This window comes from Diceros bicornis, chromosome 5, assembly GCF_020826845.1.
Source record: "Diceros bicornis minor isolate mBicDic1 chromosome 5, mDicBic1.mat.cur, whole genome shotgun sequence".
Lineage (NCBI taxonomy): Eukaryota > Metazoa > Chordata > Mammalia > Perissodactyla > Rhinocerotidae > Diceros > Diceros bicornis.
Window position 1 is genome coordinate 94,149,976 of NC_080744.1, and position 18,605 is coordinate 94,168,580.

At 37.4% G+C, this 18,605-nt stretch overlaps 1 protein-coding gene across 3 annotated transcripts in view; it reads right to left on the reverse strand.

The window, feature by feature from the left end:
• BLM (BLM RecQ like helicase) overlaps window positions 1-18,605 on the reverse strand; it is a 99,069-nt gene that overhangs the window by 53,487 nt on the left and 26,977 nt on the right. For 2 of the 3 annotated variants that reach the window (XM_058542498.1, XM_058542500.1), the window contains exons 2-6: window positions 9,582-9,693; window positions 8,593-8,701; window positions 6,944-7,641; window positions 5,639-5,801; window positions 2,128-2,249 (exon numbers count right to left, since the gene is read on the reverse strand). In XM_058542498.1, coding sequence (XP_058398481.1) covers window positions 2,128-2,249; window positions 5,639-5,801; window positions 6,944-7,641; window positions 8,593-8,690 — 1,081 coding nt within the window. In that variant the 5' untranslated portion in view covers window positions 8,691-8,701; window positions 9,582-9,693. The remainder of the gene's footprint in view (window positions 1-2,127; window positions 2,250-5,638; window positions 5,802-6,943; window positions 7,642-8,592; window positions 8,702-9,581; window positions 9,694-18,605) is intronic. The other variant, XM_058542499.1, reaches the window with a different exon arrangement.

The window sequence follows — 18,605 nt, forward strand, 5'->3', positions numbered from 1 at the left end:
AAGTGACTGCCAAAAGCTATAGGCTGGTGATCTTGATGTTAATTCAAGGTAAAATTCTAGAATATGTTATCAAATGGTTGCTTTGTGTGCTCTAAGAAGGAGAGGAAACAATTACAGAGCTAGCAAGAGTTCATAAAAATAAACCAGCCATCTTAACATATTTCCTTCTTTGAAAGGATTACTAGACTGGCAGATAATAACTACCATTTATTAAAGGCTTACAGTGCCCTGGGTACTTTACACTGAATCCTGACAACTACTCAGCAAGGTAGATTTCTCCTCGTTTTACAGAAGCAGCAGCTGAGGTCCAGAGAAGCTTAACTAATTTGTCATAGTCACACAGCCAGGAGTAGGAGGAGACAGGTTTGTGTCTCAGGTCTGCATCACTCTAGAGCCAATGTCCCATCCATTCCTTCTTGCTGCCTCAGACACTGAACTTCCGGAGTCATACGACCAAGTCTTTTGCATGCCCATGGACAAGGGAGAGAAACATGGTCTGAAGGCATATTTGTAATTAGTTGAAAAACAAGTAGTGATGAATGAACTGATGTCAGCTGAGAGGGAAGCCTCTAATGACATTCTGCAGCACTCTGTCCTTGCCCCTGTCCTAGCAAACCATTTTATCAGTGAAACTTGATGTAGAAACAGCAGAATTCAGTGGCTGTCAGCGTAAACTCAAGAGCCTCAAGACTGCTGGTTTCGAATCCTAGCTCTGCTGCTGTCTAATTCTACGACCATGTGTAGTTACTTAACTCTCCTGTTATCTCAGTTTCCTTATTTGTAAAATGTGGATAATGGAAACTACCTTAAAGGGCCATTGTGAGGATTAAATTAGTTAATACTGTAAGGCACTTAGAAGAGTGCTTAGGACATCAGATATTTCAGGAACATCTCTAACAATAAATTCAGAGACCAAAATAAACAAAAAGAAATTCGGAGGAAACAGAAACAACACACAGAGACCACTACACATGTGTGTGTATGCACGCACACACAAGCACAGCACCCATCAAACAAGAATAGAACGTGTTACAAAAATATTCAGAGAATAAAAAAGAGCTCTTGGAAATTGACTTGATAAAAATAAAAAATTCCATAGAAGAGTTAAAGATAAAATTGAGGAAATCTCCCAGGAGGCAGAAAAGCAAGAGATAGAAAATAGAAAAGATAATTAACGGAGGTTTGATACCCAAATAATAGAAGTTCCAAGAAGAGTGAAAGAGAAAATAGAAGAAAATAAAAAGAAATAATACCAGAAAATTTCCAGACTAGAAGGACACAAATCTCTAGACTGAAAGAGCCTCTGGGGAGTAGAAATGAGGAGTGGGAAAGGAGGCTGCTGTTTTTCAAAGTCTTGTAGCACTATTGGATTATTCATACTAGATATTTAACAGAAAATTTAAAAATGAATTTGAAACAAATCAAACAAACAAAAAGTATTAAACACTAAATGAAGATCAAGACCCAAACGCAGAGTATACACAAGGGTAAAGCAGGAGGATGAAAGGTCTAGAAACAATATCTATAAAGAAGAGTTAGAAGACCTAATAATATTTAGCTTTAAAAAAAAGAGAACAAACTTCTAGGAGCCTTAGACTTATCTCACAAGGATTAAAGTTACAGGAAGGCAAATTTTGGCTTGATACGAGAAATAATTTTCTAACAAGTAGTGTTTTCAAAATAGAGAATGAAATATCTTGTGAGAATATGAGTTTCTGAGCTGTTCGAGTAAATGCTGGCTAACCAGCGAACAAGGATGATTCTACTTAGAGCAAAAGGAACTATAAACTTGCCATCTTTTTTGTGTGTGAGGAAGATCAGCCCTGTGCTAACATCTGCCAATCCTCCTCTTTTTTTTGCTGAGGAAGACTGGTCCTGGGCTAACATCCATGCCCATCTTCCTCCACTTTATATGGGACACCGCCACAGCATGCGTCGGTGCGCGTCCGGGATCCAAACCGGTGAACCCCGGGCCGCCACAGCAGAGCACGCGCACTTAACTGCTGCGCCACCGGGCCGGCCCCTAAACTTACCATCTTATACTGTACAGCCATGGGTTAAAAATATAATTTTTGTTTTCAAAAGTAAGTAGTTAAAATATGTGATATGTCTAAAACACTTTTGTACCATCACAGTCTGTGCTGGTTTCTTGATGAGGCTGCTGTGTAGTCATTTTCTCAGATTTTGACAAGTCCTCCGATATGCTAAGACCATCCTTTCTGTCAGAGGTGTCTAGGTCCTTTAACATACTACAAATTAAAAAATATAAAATCAATCATAGTCTAGACTAGACCAAATGCATAATTTTTCCTCTAATATTTTTTCACAACTGGTCAGATAATATATAACAGAAAAGAAAACCATGTATTTCTATCTCCTCTATTCTAAAACCTCTTTAGCTGGCACTCAAAGTCTTCCATCTTCTGGCCCCAAGAGACTTTTTCGACTTCATCTCCAGTGACGCCCTTTCAATAACCCCACACTCCAATCACATGGCATCACTTACATTCCTCACATGAGGCTGCAATGTCTACTTTAGAGGTTTTGCTTCTGCTCTTTTCTCAATTTGGAAAACCCACCATCCCAAGCTCTTCTTACTCAAATCACATCTGTTCTTCTAGGCCCAGCCCAAGTGTCACTTCTCTAATTTCTTCAGCAGGTGGTTATTAACACCTCTCTCTCTTCTGAGACTCCAAAGCATTTTATCCAGACTTTTCTTACTATGCCAATATGTATATATGTGTATCTTACACATAATTAACTCATACACATTATAAAAAAATACTAACACATATAAACACTGTCAGTCTGACTGGATATTAAAAATACCTTAAAAGTAACAAAATAAATTAGTACTAAATGAGTGTTCAAGAGGGGGTACTGTGGAAATCCAAAGAAAGAGAATACTTTCTGGAACCTGAGAAGGCTTCGCCAAGGAGGCCGGACTTGAGCAAACTTTGAAAGATGGGCATGGGAAAAGTGATAGACTAGGAAGGAGAAAAAAGACAATTCTATTTATTGATACCCAGGAATCAACTGTACTTTTCTAAAGCAGGATTTTGGAATGCAATCTTCTAACTAAAGCAAACAGTGAAGAATAACTGTGTTCTATATTGGTTTTGTTTTGTTTTACTGGGAAAGATTTGCCCTGAGCTAACATCTGCTGCCAATCTTCCTTTCTCTCTTCTTTTCTTCCCTCCCCAAAGCCCCAGTACATAGTTGTGTACTCTAGCTGTAGGTCCCTCCAGTTCTTCTACGTGAGCTGCTGCCACAGCATGGCTACTGACAGACAAGTGGTGTGGTTCCGTGCCCGGGAACCAAACCCAGGCTCCCAAAATAGAGTGTGCTGAACTTTAACCACTAGGCCATCAGGGCAGGCTCTGTTCTATACTGTTTTTTAAAATGATAATATATTATGATTAAAGAAAGAGCCTTATATTTTTAGGAATGTATATGAGGTTGTAATGGAAAAAGTATACAGAGAGAACCTACCTTACGAATAACCTTGGAAATAACCATTTTCTAATTGCCGAAGATCTAGGTAAAGTTAATTATGGTATGACAACTCAATAAATTATGTAGCCGTTAAAAGGTATAAAAACAGGGGCCAGCCCAGTGGCGTAGCGGTTAAGTTTGCATGCTCCGCTTTGGTGGCCCAGGGTTCACAGCTTCACATCCTGGGCATGGACCAATGCACGGCTTATCGAGCACCGCTTATCAAGCCATGCTGTAGCGGCGTCCCATGTAAAGTAGAGGAAGATGGGCACAGATGTAGCCCAGGGCCAATCTTCCTCAGCAAAAAAGAGGAGGATTGGCAACGGATGTTAGCTCAGGGCTAATCTTCCTCACCAAAAAAAATAAAAAAATAAAAAGAATAAAGACTATTTTAAAAACATTTTCCAGGGGCGGGCCCCGTGGCTTAGTGGTTAAGTGCTCGCACTCTGCTACTGGTGGCCCGGGTTCGGATCCCAGGCGCGCACTGACGCACCGCTTCTCTGGCCACGCTGAGGCTGCGTCCCACATACAGCAACTAGAAGGATGTGCAACTATGACATACAACTATCTACTGGGGCTTTGGGCAAAAAAGAAGAGGAGGAGGATTGGCAATAGATGTTAGCTCAGAGCTGGTCTTCCTCAGCAAAAAGAGGAGGATTAGCATGGATGTTAGCTCAGGGCTGATCCTCCTTACAAAAATAAATAAATAAAAACATTTTCCATATTGCTACATAATGTTAAGAGAAAAGAAGTAGAATAAAAAATTATAGTTACATGTTGATTACAGTAACGCAAAAATCATACACACATGTAGAGAAGGATCAAAACCTAACACTGATAAAGAAAATATGGGGTGTGCAGGTTCAGATCCTGGGTGTGGACCTACTCACTGCTCATCAAGCCATGCTGAGGCGGCGTCCCACATAGAAGAGCTACAACTCTACAACTATGATACCCAACTATGTACTGGGGCTTTGGGGAGAAAAAAGAAAAAAAGAGGAAGATTGGCAACAGATGTCAGTGCAGGGCCAATCTTCCCCCCCAAAAAAAAAAAAGAGAGAGAGAGCATTCTTGACAATGAATGTTTAAAAAAAAAAAAATGGTTACGATGTTATCTGTCCGATACACACTTTTTCTATAAGAAAAGAAAAAGGCTAGGCATTCAACAAGGAATTGGTATGGCCCAGGAAAAAGTGCTACACTAGATCTTAGCCCATTTGTCATTAACTGTATCATCCTGGGCAACCCCCTGCTGCTCCCTCGGCCTCAGCTGCTTCACCTGTTAAATAAGAATGCTGATTTAGAATCTAGACTCTATATGAACTCCTGCTCAGTTTTTTACTTTCTACAATTCTGGCTCATTTTCTATCAGAAGGGAGAAGAGGAGAGGAGAGCTCTCATAGGTTTTCAGTTTTGTCATCAAATAGTAATCATGCATCAACCTTTCCCACCTCTTTAAACATCCCAACCCACCTGTTAAAACATAAACCCAGATAGGCCAGGTTATGCAGGCAAACCGTTCTTCCTGCCTTCCTTCCTTAATTAAGGTGATATACTAGAGGGATCTGTTTCTCATCAAAATATTGGTTAACAGCATAGTATAGGCTCCACCACTCAGCAGACTGGGAGTGAGGACGGAGGTCACACTGACTGTTAGTGTTTTAAACTACTGATGAGCTATGTGCACTATCTCCTTTTCCCATAACCACAATCTTGTCACTAATTTACTACAATTCAGTGAAGACAGATACAATGGCCAATTCTATCCTGCAGGATCAAAAAGCAGGACTTATTACTTACTAAGTCATTTCCTAAAAGAAGAGTTAGTTCTGTGCCATTTCAGATCTAGGAGTTTGGAAATATAATATTTTTAGGAATATATTCCATATGTCAAAATCAACTACATAACATTGTTTGGAGGTCCCATGTAATTAATCATAATGGAACTTTACAGCTTTAGAATACCACCAACTAAATAAAATGTATAAATAGGGATTTGTTGATGCTTTCATTTCAATATAAAATGAACTGTACAGATGCATGAAATTTATCTATATAGAAATGACACCGCATAACTAAATTAAATTATTTCAGATATTCCAGAAACAAACAATAATGTTTACTAATTAATTAGCTATTTTACCTAGAGCATTTTAAAGAGGAAGAAGAGCCAGAGATCATTTCTTCTTCTGGAGAAGGTGGAACAAAATCTATGCCATAATCATCTTCATCAAGCTCAGCACATGGAGATTTCTCAATGGAAAGTAATTCCTTATCTTCCAAGTTTTTCTTCTTTTCACCATTATCTATGTTGATAAACATAGGTTATTTTAATAATTAACGAGACAAAGAATAAGGCGTGAGCACTTAAAAGTGAGTGCTTCAGGCAAGTCACAAACAGTAACACCACTCGGTATATGAACCCTCTCCTTTACATGTTAATGTTGGCTTGTTTCGTCATAAATGATTATTGAGTCAACCAGATTAAGCCCAATGAATGCTGGATTGAGGCTGAAGATTTGCTTAAGGATTTTCATGATTATCTCATGAAGTTAAATTGTGAAACCCATACTTAGTATTAGCACTTTTGTTTTTCTATTTTTCACTCATATTTAAATAAGGGTAAAGTGCAACAAGTAAGTCTGATAATTGCACAAACACTGTTGTTTGTACAAATAAACTGTCTCTAGCACAAAGGCTTCCTAGTCATTTAGGTCTACCAGATTCAGTGTCTCTCTTCACTACGTGGGAAAACACAATACCAAATTGTTGCTCTCAAAAAGCTAAACTTTTACCACATTTTCTCTTCATAAATAGCAACACATTTGATTAGTCTATAGTTTTGCTTATTATCAATCACTTTTCAGTCCTCTCTCATCCTATAGTAACCTTGAAGGGATTCTAGTGTTTAAAGATGTTAGTCTCATATTTCCAACTATTTCGTAAGGTGAGTACTTCCACATATGGCTAATCTCAGCTATTAAGTTCTGGACATCTAATAACTATGAAAACAAAACAGAAAACCATTTGAATGTAATTTATAATACTTTAATAGCATGATTAGATCATACTATACATCAATATTAGGTGGCAACAAGCCATAAAGGAATTACAAGAGAAAGGCTTAGTTTCACTTCCCAATTCCACCACTAATCAGCCAGTAGACCATTAAGAAGCCATTTTAACCTCTATGGGCTTATTTTCTTCATACGTAAAACCACAGAGCTATCTTTGGTGTTAATATAAAAATTATACTAGCAGAATAAAATCTTTCCTTTCATCAGTATGTCTTGCCTCAAGAGTGTGGCCAACAGATTGTTCAATAAGCGCCTCTGTAGATCCTAAGGACAAAAGCATATTTATCATATTTGCTACTGTTCCCAATGCCTAGCTTTGAATAGACCAATACAATCAACATATTGAAATGAGATAAAATAATAATTCTTACCTCTTTCCTCTCCCAAATGAGTTTTTAAAGAGTGACTTTCCTGAGTATCTTCATTTATAAGCTCTTCAGAATTGGGGCCATCATCAATGCAAATCACATCACTACTTAACCATCCTGAGTCACCCTGTTTCTTAGTCAAATATACTTGCTCGCTTTCAGAGGAGGAAAGAGTCAAATCAACCTTTACTGTATTTGTTTTATGAAGCTGGGCTTTTAAAAAGTTTCTCTTAGACTTTTTACATTTCTGAGCAGTGCTTACTCTTACAAAGTGATTTCTGGATGGTGTAACAAATGCTTTTGAATTTCCAGAAGTATCAAAGTCATCCATATCATCCCAATCATTGATGGTAATAAAAGAATCTGATGAAGAACTAAATTCTAATTTCTTGAAAGTAGCATCACGGGATTCCTTGACCACTGGTGTCTTCCGGGTATTACATAAAACTTCCTGAGGAACCTGCAACAAATCTGGCAGTAATGGTTTTGAACCAACTCTCTTGGTTTGCTGTCCTGCTGGAGTGTTTTGAGAGTCATTGATCCTTGTCTGCTGATTTGTGGTGTGCGGTAGAGGTTCAGTGAAGGAAAGGGCCTCAGTAACATTAACATCTTTATCACTCAACACGGGTGTTTTTGCTACTGACACCCTAGTTACAGATACATCGTTGGCTGATGATATTTTCTTTTTAAAAGTGAAACCTCTGAAAAATAATTGAAAAAATGAATTAGATGGATTGATTTTAACAAACCCAACTATAGAAAACAAAACTCTAAATTCTTTTTACTAATTTATGTAACAACTTTTTTTCATTGTATCACAAAAGAGCAAAGCATCTATCTTCTTTTCTGATTTTAAAATTTATAAGGTAACTTAAACTATACTTATTATGTGCTGATCTTTCCTATTCAGAAGCTAATTATTCAGTTTTGAGAGTATCCAGGCCATTCCCACTACTTTATTTCTCAGGCTGGTAGTCCTTAATTAATAGCAGCTCCAGAGGGAGGGGACTGCGTAAGTAAAAAAGAGAAGAGACTCAAATGTGGCTACTTGCTGCTACTCTGATAAGTTTTATGGGGCAGAGTTAAACACTGCTAGCTATGCTGAAACCAGAAGGACAAGTAAAAGAGGCAAGAGTCCTGGACATATGCTAGATTCAGTGACATGAAGGTCAAGGGTGACTTTAAAGTCAAGCACCCAGAACAGTCTCTAGAATCTGGTAAGAGCACCATAAAGAATATAAGTTATTATTAGATATCATTAGAAGGAGTTTAGAGTATAGCTTGGAGGAAAATCCAGCACTGGAGAGCTACAGTTTCCCTATAAACTTTTCAGAAAGGACATAAAATTACAATAAAATATTAAAAATACTTATTTGCCCAAATTTATGAGAAGATTCATTATTCATTCATTCAACAAATATTTACTGAGCAAGTAATATGTGCCAGGAACCATGGAAAGGTGCTGAACAATTTATTACCTAGTGCTGCTAAAATATGCTCTACCATTAATTTGCAAAGTGGGAGAATCACCGACCCTCTCAGCTTTGTTTCCTCATCTGTACAAGGAGAGGGTTAAACGGGAAGATAAATATCTCATTTGTATCACACCGTCTGTTGTGCCTGTGTGACAGCAAACCAACCAAAATACTTACGAAGATTTTGGTTTTGAAAGACTTAATTTATTACTAAGTTTTCTTGCTGAATGACGCTCGAGTTGCTCCTGGAGATTATTTAGAGGAACAGCAGCCATGATCCTAGAAACTGAAGGAAAAAAATATCAGTGGAGTTATGTACTTTGCATTAATCACAATATATATTAGGGGGGTGGAGTACTATTCCAACTGTGCCCAGAGTAGTGAGGCTTTTTTTTGGTCAAAAAATTGTTTTGACATTTATAACTGGTGACATTTGAAATATATAATCTTTAACTAACTGAAGGCTCACTTAAATAGCAAAATGACCTGGTTTTCCCCCAATGCTAAAATAAGCACAAAAGACATTAGGGAAGGGATGATTAGGAAAAGCCTTGTAGAAAAATGGGACCTGGCCTGGCACTGAAGAATAAATGGGAGCTGGACAGAGAGTAAAGTGGGAGAAAATGATCAAAGCATACTGAAAACCCGAAGAACAAATGAATAACTGAATTCTCTGCCCAAGAGGAAAACCGGGAAAAGAAGAAAAAGCACCACCAATGAGAGCAATGGTTTACCAGCAAGATATTGTGCTTCATAATTATCTAGTTTCAACCTGAAAGAATACTTTTACCAAGCACATTTATACCCCTTATGTAACAAATTGTGATACTGCTGACCTATTGCCCAGGATAATGTACAGCTTAAGCCACCTTAAAATTACTGGGGCTAAAGAAAGACAGACTAGCTGAAATCTATGGATGGTAAAAAATCCTCATTTTAGTTGATAGTTAAACCCCCCTTTCCCATTCTATCTTTACCAGAGATCTACTTTTATTTTATGCCATATATCTTAGTAGGAAGGGTTAATAACACTAGATATTCATGGAAATATAAAGTTTTGCATAAATTGTTTTCCACTCACTAATTATTAAAATAACCTATGTTTAACAATTGTTTTACTTTAAATAATAGTGAAAAGAAGAAAAACTTGGAAGAAACTGAATTACATTCAATTGAGAAATCTCCATGTGTTGAGCTTGATGACGATTAAGATACAGATTTTGTTCCACCTTCTCCAAAAGAAGGAATGATTTCTGCCTCTTCTTCCTCTTTAAAATGCTTTAGGTAAAACAATTAATTAATAAACACTGAATAATTCACATTGATATGCGAATTATATCTTAATAAAGTTGTCACCAAAGTAAACATAAAAAAGCAGACAGAAAGGTATAATGAACTCCTACGACCCATCACCCAGCATCAACAATTTTCAACTCATCCAATATTGTTTCACCTATACACACATCCCAATGTTCTCACCTCACCATTCTGAAGGTGACCTCCCAAAATGGTGATATTTTAATTCTGTCATTCTTTCTTTGTTTTTTGGGTTTTTTTTTTGGTGAGGAAGATTGGCCCTGAACTAACAGCCATGCCCATCTTCCTCCACTTTGTATGTGGGACGCTGCCACAACATGGCTTGACGAGCAGTGTGTAGGTCCACGCCCGGGACCCAAACCCGTGAACCCTGGGCTGCTGAAGCAGAGCATGCCAACTTAGCCACTATGCCACTGGGCTGGCCCCTTTGTCATTCTTTCTTTATTCATTAACTGGAATATTTCTATCAAGAGAAACTCCCTCTGATTTACTATTCTGTCACCCAGTAGTACAGTTCACATTGGAAAGACAGGATAAACATTAGATTCTTTTCCTTTATTTATTAGTTTTCAAAATAATGAGTTCATTCTCTAACACACCTCCAGTGGTGGTCAATTTTTTTTTTTCGGTATCATTGTAAACTCATGGATTAAACATATTAGGTAAATTTCAATCCAATATAGTTTATCACCCTTATTGATTTTCAAATTGTTTCATGTTTGGCCAGTGGGAACCTTTTCAGGTTGACTCTTCAGTCCTTCTGACATAAATTTAGTAGTCTTTAAGAGTTTTCTTACTGTCTGGAATGAAAAGATGTCCCAGGCTTATCTTGTGCATTTTTTGCCCTAAACTTAGAATCAGCCATTTCCCCAAGGAGCCCTGATTTTTTTTAGTGGAGAATACTTTAAGACCACAGTCCCTGCACGTCCAAAGGCATCTCCATTTTGTATCCAGCTTAAAAGCACTGGCCTTTTATTGAAGTATGCTCTCTCCAAGGTTCTATCCAATGTGTAAGTCTTTCACAGTATAAATGATAAAGAGTGATGATACTACTGCCCTCGCAGAATTTCAACCTCAACCAATTAGTCTGCAGACGCAGAGGCACACAGACCTTCAGCCATAAGACACTAAGCAGAACAAATGATCCATGGCATCATTACTTAACCTCTTCCCATACTCCTAAGTTTTTATTGTTCTTATCTCACCCTTCTACTAATTTTCCATATCTTATTTATTTTCAGATCAAAACCAGCCATGGTACTCTAATAGAGTTTTCCAACATTATTCCTCAGCATGATTTTGTATGTATATTTAGCCGGTCAGCAGTACAAATGTTTCATTAAATATTTCATAACTGTAGTGATACATTATGGATTCATAGTTAGCACACAGTCAACCTTAACCCTGGGGCCCCTTTCCCTACTTTTAAGCTACACTGATCTTTGGTTACTCCTTACAGGGTAGCATCCTCTAGCCAGAGCCATAGTCCAAAGCATGGAAGTAAATACACAATATTCCTATTCAATATTCCTCAGTGGGAAAGCTTTTAAGAAGTTGGTAAGTACAGAGAAACAAAAAGGTGTCTCCTCTGCGCATATTCCATTAAAGTATCAATAAAATTGCCTGACACAAAAAATTGCTCACCAGCAATGAGGATCAGTGACATAAAATTAAAGGAGGAAAATAAACTGAAAATAAGTAAATTGAGACTAATGAAAAGTGTCACAATACTAAAGAGGAACAAAGGAATGAGAGCCCAGAAAACTTAAAAAAATAAACCTCTGAGTTAGATTCACCACAAGAATCACAAGCATAATTTGGAAAACGACTAAAATTTTCTCTCACATACATGAAGGAAGTTATTATGCCATTGTAATATAAACAGGCAAAAAGCTGAATCAACAGCGCAAAAAAACGTATTGAATGAAACAAAATAAACTAGAAAACCATATCCGTACATGGAAAGAATAAGTAAATCAGTGAAAAGATGGTATGAGAGAATGACAACAATCCAGAGCAGGAATAGAAAAAATATATCCAGTAAATGAGACTTCTTGAAGTAGTAAAAGAAACCAATGGCAAAGAATAAATGATGAAAGGAGTCCTATCTGAACAGTATCTTGAATGAATAAAAATAATTTAGGCCAGAAATTGAAAGGACCTTTTTTATTTAACAACCAGAATATGACACTAAGAAGTAGTCTTACGAAATTAAACTAAAAGGAAACATTTTTAAAAATCCTACTAGTGGAAGAGCAAAAAAAATATCACATTTACAGTAACAAACAGAATTACTTCTGATGAATTCTGAGGGACACAGAGAACATTTGTAAGATCCTCAGGCCAAAAGACCCAAGCAATTGTCATTCACATATGACAAGAAGAGAAATATCTTTTTGTAGTTTTAAAGTCTTAGAAAAATGTAAGATTCAAGCCTTATCTCTAAAACTGGCCATTAAGAACTGTTCAAATAGCAACACCGACTTTAAAAACAAAAAAAAAGTTAATGGAAGCAACTGATGATCTGAGTTAACCAAGTCTTTTTTTTTTTAAAGATTTTATTTATTTATTCCCCCCCCCAAAGCCCCAGTAGATAGTTGTATGTCACAGCTGCACATCCTTCTAGTTGCTGTATGTGGGACGCGGCCTCAGCATGGCCAGAGAAGTGGTGCGCCGGTGCGCGCCCGGGATCCGAACCCGGACCACCAGCAGCGGAGCGTGCGCACTTAACCGCTAAGCCACGGGGTGGGCCCAAACCAAGTCTATTAAACACGCTTTAAGAACACCAATGGGAAAAGGATTGTTGCTGGAAGATGTACAGTTATTAGAACAAAAGTAAGGTAAAAAAAGACCTTAGAAAAAACAAAAGACATGGGACAGAGAAAGGAAAATTTTTTTTTTTTAAGTGCAGAATTCCTTTTCTTTCAAATAAGTGAGACTAACATTACTATTTTGGGATAGACTAGCCAAAAAGACTACTCTTAAGAAATTCAGTGCCACGTAACATTCAGATATTTCTTGCACTGTTTCCAGTCTTCTGCCAAACGTAGAGGTTTAGGGGGTGAGCCCCACTCGCTTACTGTTCAAAGGGGAGGAGTTACCTTCCCTGGGGCAAAAGTGGTGAGCGAGGCAAGAGCTGATCAGAACCTATGAGCCTCAACTTCACCTCAACTAGGGCACTAGGGGCAAGCAACTCTCTCTTCTCTAATCAAATTAAACCTCAAGCAAACACAATTTCTAGACGAAGAGAGACTTTTGACAGGGATTTCATAAATGTTATATGTTTTCTTCACTTATTGTTATATATATTTTATCTTCTGGGAAGAGGCATATAGATCTCTATATACTTACCTAAGAAAAACAGAACTGTCAAAATTTGTAATCCCATTATATCCCATAAAAAGGGAAATTTATTAATTACTGGTTATCAGGTGGTCTCCAGGTCTATTTTTTTTATTGATGTTTTAATAGATTTTTAACATTGTAAAATTGTGGGTTGCACATTTTTGTTTGTCCATCACCATATATATGTCTCCCTTCACCCCTTGTGCCCACCCCTCCCCCATTGTCCCTGGTAACCACAATACAGTTTTCTCTGTCCATGTGTTGGTTTATATTCCACATATGAGTGAGATCATACAGTGTTTGTCTTTCTCTTTCTGGCTTACTTCATTTAACATAGTATCCTCCAGGCCCATCCATGTTGTTGCAAATGGGACGATTTTGTCTTTTTTTATGGCTGAGTAGTATTCCATTGCATATATATACCACATTTTCTTGATCCAGTCGTCAGTTGAGGGACACTTAGGTTGCTTCCACTTCTTGGCTATAGTGAATAATACTGCAATGAACACAGGGGTGCATAAGCCTCTCTGGATTGTTGATTTCAGGTTCGTTGGATGGATTCCCAGTAGTGGGATAGCTGGATCATAGGGTATTTTTATTTTTAATTTTTTGAGGAATCTTCCAGGTCTATTTTTCCAAAAATCTTCCATATCACTGTTTTTATTACATAGCTTTTAATTATCTCTCCTCTTTTTTAAATCCATAGTAAAAATGTATTTAAAGTAATTCTCTTTTAGACTTTTATTTATCTTTCAATTATATTTAATAGGTAAAATTAAACAAAAACAACGGATAAGAAATATAAAAAGAAAGGACATACACATTATATAAAGGAGAGTTTGAGGCAAAGGGAATAAATAAAAAAGTCACTGTAGAATGATTAAAAAGCCCAAACTATATTTAATCTATATGATCCAAACGACACAGCATGAAAACGTATAAAGCTAAAACTGTTAAAAATGCAGGGAGAAATAAAAGAAACACAATTGTAAGGAGATCAGTACCACTTTACCACAAAAAGCAAAGACCAGTGGAAATGAGAAACGTATTAAGAACCCAAGTTCTTTGGTCAAGTCTGCCACAAATCATTGTGTGTGTGGGCTTTAAGGATTTAATTTATTCTCTCTGCTGTCCTCATTTGTAAAATAAGGTGGTTGGGTTAGAGAATCTCTAGGTTTCCTTCTAAAATTAGCTTTCTATGACTCCAGGACCAATAGATATTTGGCAGGAATAAAATGAGAAGTATAGAGAATATAATCCCTTTAAAAATGTTGATAAGCAATCAAAAAACTGTCATAAAGAAAAATAAAATAGATACAAAACAGAGATTACATAGTTTCAAACTGGAGGCACAAGTTAATAAAAATAAATTAATACGAAAAATATAAGCAAAATTTAGAAAGTTTAAAATATGGTCTTAATAAAACAACTGGAGCAGAGAAAAAAATCCCAACATTATAAAATGATACATTTTTAAAGAGTGACAATGAAGACAATACAATACTGAACTCTTGGTTTGCACTGGTTCTCTGCATTTTGGGCTATAGCTTCTGGTAAACATTTGATAAAAGTGATAGACCTTTTGTCCAGAAAAATGAACACAATTTTGCAATCAGTTTCAGGGGGTTCTAAGTCCCAACAGGAGTCCATAACCTTTGGTAAGAATCTGCTTTATTTGGATACGGCCAAAGGAGAGGAAAACAATAAACTAATTATATATACATTAAGATCTTAGAAAAAGCATAGAATAACAATTTAAAAAAGCTTTTTTACATGGCAGGAAAGCCAATAAAGAAAAATGAGGGGAGTTGATAACATCAAGAGGTCGTTTTTACAAGTGGGACTTTATCAGATTAAAGAGCTTTTATAAGACAAATGAAACCAGAATCAAGATGAACAGACAACCAACCAGCTAGGAGAGAATATTTGCAAAACATACATCTGACAAGGGGTTGATCTCCATAATATATAAAGGACTCACACAATTGAACAACAAAAAAACAAACAACCCGATCAAAAAATGGGCAGAGGAAATGAACAGACACTTCTCCAAGGAAGATATACAGATGGCCAATAGGCACATGAAAAGATGTTCAACATCACTAATCATCAGGGAAATGCAAATCAAAACAACACTAAGATACCACCTCACGCCTGTTAGAATGGCTATAATCACCAAGACAAAAAACAACAAATGTTGGAGAGGATGTGGAGAAACAGGAACCCTCATACACAGCTGGTGGGAATGCAAATTGGTGCAGCCTCTATGGAAAACGGTATGGAGATTCCTCAAAGAATTAAAAATAGAGATGCCCTATGATCCAGCCATCCCACTACTGGGAATCTATCCAACGCACCTGAAATCAACACTCCAAAGAGGCTTATGCACCCCTATGTTCATTGCAGCATTATTCACCACAGCCAAGAAGTGGAAGCAACCTAAGTGTCCCTCGACTGACGATTGGATTAAGAAAATGTGGTATATATATATACAATGGAATACTACTCAGCCATAAAAAAAGACAAAATCGTCCCATTTGCAACAACATGGATGGGCCTGGAGCGTATTATGTTAAGTGAAATAAGCCAGAAAGAGAAAGACAAACACTGTATGATCTCACTCATATGTGGAATATAAACCAACACATGGACAGAGAAAACTGGACTGTGGTTACCAGGGCAGTGGGGGTGGGGGGTGGGCACAAGGGGTGAAGGGAGTCATATATGTGGTTATGGACAAACAAAAATGTACAACCCAAAATTTCACAATGTTAGAAACCATTAAACATCAATAAAAAAAAACAAAAAAACAAAAAAAGAGGTCGTTTTTAGAAAGGATAATACAGGGACAAACAGTAAAACAAAATATGAAAGGAAAAAGTAAAATATAGAGAAAAGAAATAGAAAATAAGAGAAATATATGTAGGAACATTAACTACCATAGTATGATAGTTGATTTGAAAATCTAAATTAAATACTTTTTTGATAAAAATATAAATTGTCAATGTTGATACAAGAAAGAAATAGGAAACCAAAATGAACATTCAAAACAGAAAGAACTTTGAAACGTTTTTTTTTAAACACCAAAACTCGTTCTACAAAACAAGCACAGTCCTGATCCTAAAACACCATAGAACAAAATAAGAAATGTAAGTTCTTGCTCACCAACCTCAAATGGGCCCGCAACAAGGTCCAGCAAAACTACATTTCTTAGGTCAACGTACTCTCTCACATAATCACTTTTTCAAACCTCCTACTCTTCTCTCCCAGCAGATGACTTCCTTTCTACTTCCCAGAGATAGTGAAAACCACCACAAGAAACTCCCTCATTTTTCTGCTGCCAAGCATGCAGCCCCCCTTTATGTGCACCCAGCCTACCCTCTTTGACAAGGTCAAGTTCTCCACCTGAACCTTTAGAGCCCCTATATATCCTCCATCTTCTCAAAAACCTTACTCTACTTCTTACTAATCTTTCTCTTTCTTGTATAATTAGTGTCCCCTACTCAACTAGCTCCCTTTTAGCTTTTAAACATGTGAGAACCTCTCTCTTTGAGGGAAAAAAAACCCCAAAAATGAGACTTCTATGACTCCATTTCTTCCCTATAGATACTGCCCTCTCTCTCCTTCCCTGCAGAGCCAAACTTCTTGAAAGACTTACCTTCCCTCTCCGCCTCCCCTCTCCCAATCACTCTTCTCATATAGGCTTCTACCCTGATCACAATGCCAAAACCCTTAGTAGGGGCACTAATGAACTCTATGTTACTTAATCCAATAGCCTTTTTCAATCTTTCTCTTTCCTGACCTCCTAGTATCTGACGCAGTTGACTACATGCTCCTTCTTGAAACAGGAGCCTTCTATCAGACCCTGCTGACACAGTTTACTCCTATTCATCTTTCATACGTCAATCTAATCATTATTTCCTTAAGAAAAACTCCATATTTAGGTAGTAGCATAAGAGTGGTTAAGAGCATGGGCTCAGAGCTAAAGTACATGGGTCTGTATTCTGGCTCTGCCACTTATTAGCTAAGTGCCCTTGGACATATCATCTAACCTCTCTGTACCTCAGATTTCTCATCTATACAATGCCTACCCACCTCATATGGTTGTTATGCAAATCTGAATGAATTAATATTTGTGAAGTGCTTAGAATGGTGTCTGGCAGATAGTAAGCAACATATAAGGGCTTGATAAGGAAAAATTCCCCTATAATACACTTTTTTTGTGTGTGTGAGGAAGATCAGCCCTGAGCTAACATCCGATGCCAATCCTCCTCTTTTTGCTGAGGAAGATTGGCCCTGGGCTAACATCTGTGCCTGGGCTAACATCCTGGGCTAAAATACCACATCTTCCCCTACTTTATATGGGATGCCGCCACAGCATGGCTTGACAAGCGGTGCGTCGGTGTGCGCCTGGGATCCAAACCAGCACACCCCAGGCCACCGAAGTGGAGCACACGCACTTAACCGCTACGCCACCGGGCAGCCCCTATAATACACTCTGATAATAACAAATACCTTTCAATTGCAGTTCTTATCATAGTTGCAATTCCACATTCACTTTTGTAATTATTTGATTGGCTATTTCTTCTACTAGATTGAAAGTACTATGCAATTATGGGCCATTATTGGTTTTATAACCCATAGCATCTCTAAGCATCTAGCACTTAATCAATAGTTACTGAATGAAAGAATAAAAAACAATGTTAAAGAATACAGAAAGAATGTCTCAAAAGGATTATAACTGTGATCAACTATGGCTTATCACGGAAACGTAAAGCCACTTGAACATGAAGTGAAACCACTAATATATTATCTTAGTTTAATTAATAAAAATCGATCAATATGATCACATGAATAGATTTTTAAGATACATTTCTATTGGGGTAAAACATACATCCAGTAAAGTGCACTGATTTTAAGTATGTCTCAAAATAGTTTTACTTATGTATATAACTCTATAAACAACATTCAAATCAAGGTATAGAACATTTCTAGCACCTCAATATTCTTTCTTGTGCCCTTTCCCAGTTAACGTGCCCCAGATGTAACTATTATCTGACTTTATCACCAGGGATTAGTTTTGCCTGTTCCTGACCTTCTTGATTCATATATGGAATCAATCATACAGTATGTATTATCAATGCATTTTTGAAAAGACATCTGATAAAACTCAAACCATTTCTAATAGATACATTAAAACACAGAATTAGAAGTATTAAGATCAAGACCCAACATAATATCTTATATTTTATAATAGGGGTGAATCCATTAAAAATGGGGGCAAAAAGGGGCTGGCCTGGTGGCACAGCGGGTAAGTGCGCACGCTCTGCCTTGGCAGCCCAGGGTTTGCAGGTTTGGACCCCGGGCGTGCACTGACGCATCGCTTGTCAAGCCATGCTGTGGCGGCGTCCCATATAAAGTAGAAGAAGATGGGCATGGATGTTAGCCCAGGGCCAATCTTCCTTGGCAAACGAGGAGGACTGGCATCGGATGTTAGATCAGGGCTGATCTTCCTCATAAAAAAAAAA